General features: G+C 44.4%; 1 protein-coding gene across 1 annotated transcript; it reads right to left on the bottom strand.

Annotated features, from left to right (window-relative positions):
• Positions 1-620: 620 nt before the first annotated feature.
• On the bottom strand, positions 621-7,115 carry LOC125517504 (autophagy-related protein 18h-like). Its single transcript, XM_048682714.1, has 10 exons — positions 6,602-7,115; positions 5,464-5,925; positions 4,931-5,365; positions 4,562-4,807; positions 3,659-4,483; positions 3,420-3,583; positions 1,981-2,105; positions 1,277-1,900; positions 1,135-1,173; positions 621-1,012 (listed from the first exon to the last, which is right to left on the bottom strand). The coding sequence occupies exons 1-9, from the start codon at positions 6,773-6,775 to the stop codon at positions 1,169-1,171; spliced, it is 3,060 nt and encodes a 1,019-aa protein (XP_048538671.1). The 5' UTR covers positions 6,776-7,115; the 3' UTR covers positions 621-1,012; positions 1,135-1,168.
• Positions 7,116-7,866: the final 751 nt, after the last annotated feature.

Below are 7,866 nucleotides of genomic sequence, written 5' to 3'. Positions count from 1 at the left end.
TGAACCAATTTTATTTTAATTTACTTACCAAATTTTTAATCAAAATACGCCCTTCGTCTCAAAATTCTTATCTTAAATTTGTCTAGACACGGATGTATCTAATATTAAAACATGACTTGATACATCCGTATTTAGACAAATCTAAAATAAGAATTTTAGGACAGAGGGAGTATAAGGTAATTCACAGTCAGATTGATACATTTATTTACACAATCGCATTATTATTAACATGTAAATCACAAGCTAACGTAGTAGAATATTTATATGCCATTGCAACTCGCGGGCATTGTTCTAATTTATTAAAAGAGGCCCGACAACCGATTATCGGGAAGAGTAATTTATTAAAAGAGGCCCGACAACCGATTATCGGGAAGAGTGAGTGAAACGGAACAAGGTGGTTCCACGTGGGAATATACCCTGAAAGCCTGCCCCAAATTCACACCAGACTTGCTAAATAGACACATCCCACACATGTAATTTCCGTAGCAAGTGTCCTTGCGAACATACAGAAAATGCTGTGACTAATTATCTTCCAACACCAGAAACCACTTGTAATTCATCATAGCAGCAGTCAACTGAGCATGCAACACAGACAGAAAGGAAGAGCAGAACATAGCGACTTCGTAAACAGAAATCTTTCACTGAATGTTTATACAGTTATGTCACATTAATCGTTGCCAGCATTCCTTTCTCTTAATAAAACATGAAAGTATGTACAAATAAACATGGAACATTCACAGGCCCTGGCAGGAAGCAGTCAACAAATATGGCTCGCCAGGGTTTCAGACCATCCAAATGTCCCAGAAGTGTATCTCACGAAACAAATGGGTCTTACAGTATGTACAAAGCAAACAGAAAAAGGGCGGGCCAAGTGTCACGGCAGGCAGTGGCAGCTTCTCGACAAACACCAAACTCCCTTCCTTCCGTGGATTAGTAAATTGCCTGGAGGGATCTTCGACTCAAACTCCAGAGTGAACTCTTCCGGCAAATAAACATGGAGCGCAAACTTCACCTTCCAAATATGTACCAAACATTAGATTATCGACGCGGCACAACTTTATTCCACGGAAGCCTACTAGAATTCCACCATTTTCTACATAATATTGCACACTGAATGGTGTGGCAACTGTTTACCATTATCTATCCCAAGTAAAGCAGTATAGTAAGTTCAACCTGCCACAAAGACAGAACAGAGATCAGCGCAAACACAAAAGTACAATCACCAACAATTAAGTTAAATGATGACCTTTCTATCATCACTTGCGTTGTGTATTACCTTCTTCACTGAAGGCGAAAACCCCTCCAAGCATGTCATCGTTGTCCCCATCTTCCTCGGGCTTCTCTCTCTCGCAGTGGCTGCTGCTGCTGTCAGCATCAGTAACAGCTTCAGTTAACTCACGGCAGTCATCGAGTTCTGATATTTTACAATAGCCCTCTTGGAAATACTGGGTAAACTCTCCAGAGTTCTGAGAACCAGGTGTTTCATTCTGTCCAGAATTGACGCCCGTGTGACCTCCACTTGGGATATCAGTAATGGCACCATTGCTGACTAGAGAATTATTGGTTATTTCAGGCCCGCATGATTCGTTACTTGCGGGAGAAGGTGATCCATTATCAAGAGGTCCATCCAAGAGGGAATAGTTGCTCAATGGTCTGATGTGTGATGGTAAACAATCCACACCCTCTATAGACTGAGGCATGATGGTGGATGCATTTGTTCCATTTGGTGTAGACACATAGCCAATGCTCCCATTATCTACTTTGTGATTGGCAGTCAAATTTCTAGCTTCAGGAGATCCAATAGAATTGCACTTTTCCTTTGGCAGCATATCCACAGCAGGAATAGGTCCAGAAAATAACTGCCCAGCTAAACCATTCATGTTCTCTGTTTTTCTCATATCTGCAAGATTAAGCATCTCTTTCAATAAACAATTATAATGGAGATAAACAGTAAGTTCAAATTTCACAACGTATATTTACCAGTGTAAAATCCAGATATATGAGGCACTGGTTTGGGTCCATATGCATCACTATCCTTTGCCGAGCTATACTGTGTGTTGTCAATGGCGGATAATGCATTCTGAAATTGTCGGCTTGCAAGGTTGCTGCACATTTCAATATATTATTTATTTCACATGTCAATAACTGATGAAAAACAAAACTTGGTTTGACTACTTAGCACCAAGTAACAAAACTCAATATATTCTTTATTTCCTTTGCCCTGTTTATCTCCATGGTACTTATTTCCAGCACTATGACTATGAGTTAGTAACAAATAAAATATTCCCTGGGTAACTCAAAAGTTGCATTGGTTGGGTAAAAAGTATATGATAGTGCAAACCTATGCCCTGAAAAACGACAAGCATGACACGTTCATATGCAAACTTCAAGCAGATGATGATGTCAAATAAAAAAGCATTTGAGAGGAGAAATGTGATAATCTAACCAAAGGTCTACTAAGTTCATCAACGACAATGGCATCACTTATCGCTTGCTAAATCTGGCAAAATTACACTTTAGCAATAGAAAATTAAACTATATCCTACACTTACAAGAGGGAAGACAAAGAGTTTTGCAAGAGAGTAATTCAAAGAATTTAAGTGCATGTTGCTAAAGGATCCCCTTTTGAGCAAAAAAATGAGATAATCCATTAGGTAGATTTTGGGGAAATCCCTGAGTTGATTTAGTAGATTAGTTACAGGGGCCCAAAATTCACAAGTATAAACAAGACTTGGTGACACAGATAAACATAATCCTTTGTAAGCTTGGAAGAAAACTTGGGCGAGTCCAACTTTATAATTTTCCATTAAAATGTGTGCTAGACAAGCCAGTTAGACAGGTAGAATCAATACTTTTGAGAGTAACAATACACGTCAGCGCTGACATTACAGGTTATCTAATTTTGGGCAGTGACAGAATAGTGTGATTGCTTCAGGAGCTTCTTGGCAGTTTACAGAAGCATATGACCTTTTCAAGAATTATCATTTAACATAACTTATGAATTTACAAACAGAAATTGATATCTTCGAACTAGAAATTGCTGATATTTACAAACTTATGAACATATTTAGCAATACAAAATTGACATCCTATGCTCAGACTATAGATCAAGACACTGGACGATAATACTGAAAATTAAGTGCATTGCACTACTTGCCTATAGCTTGGTGTACAACCGTACAACAGCAATACAAAACAAAACAGAGCACGATTACCGGCAGAGATGTTCTAAACATATAATTTGACCATAGCAGCATTTAAATTGGTATGAAATTCAACCCCTTGATATCATTAAATAGTGGGAAAAATATTATCTGAAAAAAAAACATAAGCAGCCAGCAACTAACAGAGATAGAACAGTAGACAACAAACAGAAAAGACTAGAATAACATTTTTCTTTCATGATGATTTGGCATTACCTATTTTGCTCAGGATAGTGGAACTGCTTAAACACAGGGAGCAGTTCCCTCCTCCTGAGTTCAACCTCATGAAGAGCCAGCTTTTCAATCTCAATTTCCCCACCATGAACGCTAACAGCTTCCCCTGACTCTGTAGCAGGATGATCCATCACGTAGAAGCAAATCTACATATACATGAAAGATTGTTCAATATCCATTCTGTAAAATTTAGTGATGGTATCAAGACATTGCAGGCCAACCTTAGACTTCTCCCATATGGGAATCCGCCATGAGCTTATCTGAACCTCTGCATTTGAGAGATACCAGCTTGATCTTTCTTTAACTTTCATAACCTCTTTTCTGGATACACCATCATTTGATGGAGTGAAATCAGAATGGTCACTATCCTCACAGTCAGAAGTGTCCGGTGTCATCATCCTGTTTAGTTGGTTGTGGAATACAACATTTGCAATGTCCTGGTCTCTTTCAGGCCAGTTTGTCCGACGACAAACATCCCACCATTGAACTGGCTCAGCGGTAACATGCAACTCATCATCTTGGAGCTGCAAATGGCTGCCAGGCCCAACTGTTGGGCTGTTATCAGAGGATTCAGAACCCGAAGAAGGCAGAAGTTCATGTTGAATAACATGACCAGACGGTGAATACACCAATAAATGCTCCAAAGCATTAGCCTTCGACGGAGCCGACAGAGAACCTTTGTAAATGGAATTGTAAAAAATAGCAGTTATAGCACCAGATGGCACTGATAGTTTTCCACTTGCAGAAGCAGCCACGTTGCTGACTGTATTTAGCCAACTAGAACCATTGTTTTTTATCCTACTGACCACCGAATTTGTCACAGTTGATGGCACAGGATGAAGCTGTTGATCCATAAGAAATGATGGCTTTGACCACCATGGCCTTGACTGACATGGAGCAAGAGGCGGCCCGTCACTGTGAGAATTCTGTGGCTGCAAACTTGAATCACCCCCAAATGGAGACAATGTAAAAATATGGCAAGTGCCTCGTGCTGAAACAATAGATACCCACTGGCTAAAATGACTAAAAGATATGTCCTGTATGACCTGCAAGTAAACACAAGGTAATTAAAAATAATGACATGGTTCTTTTAACAGAACTTGATAGTTTCTGTGTAACCATACCGCTGCTGTCATGCCACGATACAGTTTGTAAAGGTGAACATGAGATGATGCCCAATCATATCGTTTTGAACCTGAGCCATTAGCAATGCAGGTTGGCATGATCCGGAAAACATTTATGTTGTGGCCATGAACAGAGGCTGTGACCAAAAGGGTTCCACTAGGATCAAAACAAAGAGCAGATATAGGACTGGTGTGAGCCCTAAACTGTGATATAACAACTTTGGAGGTAACATCCTTGATGATAACCTGCAAAAGTCCAATAAGATATCATTAATCTGAAACACTGACGCATTAAAGAATACATATTTTCTTTAATGTGCTATACTTGTCAAAGATAAAAAAAGAAAGCATAGACAAGCCTCAACTAACCGTTCCCGCATTGTCAGCTTCAAGTGGATGCACAGTGGAGGGAAGTTTGCCGGATCTCCTTCCTGGACTTGATGACAGAGGAGAATTAGAACCATCAGGCAGCAGTTCTTGGCAGTACTTTGACAGTGTTTTGTACCCCATATCACCAAGATTGATTATACCAGCAGCTATTTGCTTACTGGACTCCATTGCATATCTAGCAACTAAGGTTCCATTGCTAGGAGAAGTAGATGGGCTCACTCCTGGAGAAGGTGTGAGGTTCTGTGGGCTCAGACGACCAGTGCTGGATAATACAGGACCATTGGGAGCATAAGCTAACCATCTTGAGCCAACAGACATTGGACCATACCCAATGTTTGCTCCAGGTGCCCCTTGTAAAGGATATGATAAGACGCTGAACTTGTTCTCAAGAGTTACAGCATCAAAGCAGTAGATCTGGAATGTAGCAGAAAAATATAAGAACACATATATACAAGTTTGTGCATCTTTGCCAATATCATTTACACTACGAAATAAGAAAACCAAGAACTTACTTGCGCTGCAAGTGCTACGGCCACAACCCGGGGGCTGCAACGAACTATATATACAGCAGACCGGAATCTGAGAACATGTACATAGGTGTGAGACTTCAAAGAGTAGAAGCGAACAACTGTTGGGGTAGAAATGCAGTTTCCAGATTGAGGTTCAGTGCTTGTATCCCTGATCAGTGCACTTAAACGACCACCCTGAACCATACCCAAGCCATTTGTCTCATCCCCAGCAACAACCAGAAGCATAGGATGTGATGCCCTAAATCCTTCAGTTTCTTCAGAGTAAAGTGGTGTGGGTTGCATTTGTAAAAAGGTAACTGGACCATCGCGTTTTGAGACCAATTCACAAACATTTGCAGCATCCTCAACATCAAGCACTTGAAACCCGTTAGAGTAGCCAACGAGCAGAACATGCTTGAAAGATGACGCACGAAGCTCTAATTTGTCAAATCCAGCCCACAAAACCTGTTCACATATGAAACGTCAAGACTGAATACTGTCAGTGAATTTGCAAAGATATAAGGAAGCACGACGGTAGGTTAAGGAATTAAGAGCGGTTGACTAACGATAAAAGAAGATGAACCAAGCATTAACCAAATAAGTACAATAGAAACAAGATACCCCTGTTGAGCTGATTCCAGAAAAAAAGGAAACATACCATCCTAACACAAGCTTAAATGTAGCATGGATGTGCAAATTGGAATCAAACAGACAGCTGGCAATATCACAGCAGCATTATAGTGGCAAAAATAGGAAATTTGAATTCACCAAACTGTCCACCATGTATGTAGCTAACTAGAATTTCATCCATTGTATTGTAGGACTGGAAACGTCCAACTAGTTACTCCATATATCTTAATTAACAATTCTACTATGTGCCAACTTCAACTTCATTGATGGTCAACTGAACTCCGACTTGGTTAGTTGGCCATGGAATTCTGAATCTATGCTTAGATAAGATCTAGCAAGTCGGATTACTGACAGACCATAACGACCTACCAAAAATCGGCATGCAATCAAGTGTACAGTTGCGAGTATAATTGAGCAGAAGTAACACTAGTAGCAAGTTCAACAACAGTTGTCTGCAACAGTGGGGAAAAAAAAGGAAGTTTTGGAGGTGGTTGCGGCGGGCGGAGGCGACCTGGTCCTTCTCGTCCTCGGCCTGGGGGGCGATGGAGGCGGCGACGGAGGCCCCGGCGGAGCGCACCGTGGAGGCGACGGAGCCGGCGTTGGACGAGACCGTCTTGAGGCAGGACGATATGATCCGCAGCGAGCTCGGCAGCAGCCCATTCCTCCCCCCCTTCCCCCGCTTCATCCCCCCGCGCTCCTCCTGCTCCTGCAACACCTCCTCCCCGGAGACCGACGCGAGCACCGACCCCTCCGACTCCGCCGCCACTAGCACCCGCGGCCCCCGCCGCCCATCCGCGATCGCCGCCTCCGGCGCCGGCGAAGCCCAATACCATCCGCAGTGTCCCTGCTCCGGCCGATCCCCCCCTCCGGCCACCGCGATCCGCGCAGTCAGCTCTCGACCATCTCCCTCCTCCGCCGTCCCTCCCCTCTCCTCCGGCGATTCCACGCAGACCGGAACCAGAACCAGAGCCAACAACTCCTCCTCCTCCTCCTCTTCCCTTGGCTTCTCCCTTTTCTCTCCTCTCTTGGTCTCTCTCCTGGCTGTTGCTTTCGTGTGCCTATCTCCCTCCTCTCCCTTAAATAAATCCCGAGAAATCAATCCATCCCCTCCGCTTCGCCTCCCCCCTCCCCCGCTACCCGTCCCCGACCCCGACGCCCCCCGCGCCCCCTGCCGCCCGGGCCCCACCCGTCACCCGACGGTTCCCCCGCGGGTGCGCGTGGCCAGCGCCCGGCCCGGGGGAGGGGTGCCTGCACGCAACGGGGAATATGGCAAAGGGATATCTCCTCTCCCCTCCCTCCCTCCCCCTCTCTCTCTCTCTCTTTCACCCGCCGCTGCAGCAAGCTGCTGCCCACGCGACCGCGCGCCCCGGTGCTGTGCCGCGGACGCCATCCCACTTCCTCCTGTGCGGAAAAAGAACATTTTTATTTACACTGTTTATTATCTGCGCCGGTGCACGTTGCTTCTGCGCGCACGTCGGCGTTGGCGTCGGCGTTCGGGTTGCACATCGTGTTGCCATCCATCGGTCCGCCAGGCTTGGGTTGCACGGCTGCGACCGGGGAAACCGCGGGGCTGGCTTATCCCGTTGTTGGCGTGCCGTTTCTCGGGGCACGGGTAGACGTGGGGGTTTCGGAGGAGTATCCTGCTGGTGGTCTGGTGGGTGGGCGGATATACTCTGCCTGATTGATTCAAGATGGATCTGCTCTGGTTGGCTCGCGTTTGAAAAACGAGGGGGTGGTACCGTGCTGGGCACGAAGTTGTTTGACCAGCTTGCCGGA

The sequence above is a fragment of the Triticum urartu genome, chromosome 1, assembly GCF_003073215.2.
Source record: "Triticum urartu cultivar G1812 chromosome 1, Tu2.1, whole genome shotgun sequence".
In the NCBI taxonomy this organism is placed as follows: domain Eukaryota; kingdom Viridiplantae; phylum Streptophyta; class Magnoliopsida; order Poales; family Poaceae; genus Triticum; species Triticum urartu.
Note: the sequence above shows the minus strand (reverse complement) of the source record. Positions and strands in the feature narration are given on the sequence as shown.

Coding starts and splice junctions, on each gene's coding strand:
- LOC125517504 (XM_048682714.1), bottom strand. CDS start 6,775: ATGAAGCGGGGGAAGGGGGGGAGGAATGGGCTGCTGCCGAGCTCGCTG. Junction 3,584..3,658: donor CCATATGGGAGAAGTCTAAG/GTTGGCCTGCAA, acceptor ATGTATATGTAG/ATTTGCTTCTACGTGATGGA. Junction 2,106..3,419: donor CACTATCCTGAGCAAAATAG/GTAATGCCAAAT, acceptor TGAAATGTGCAG/CAACCTTGCAAGCCGACAAT.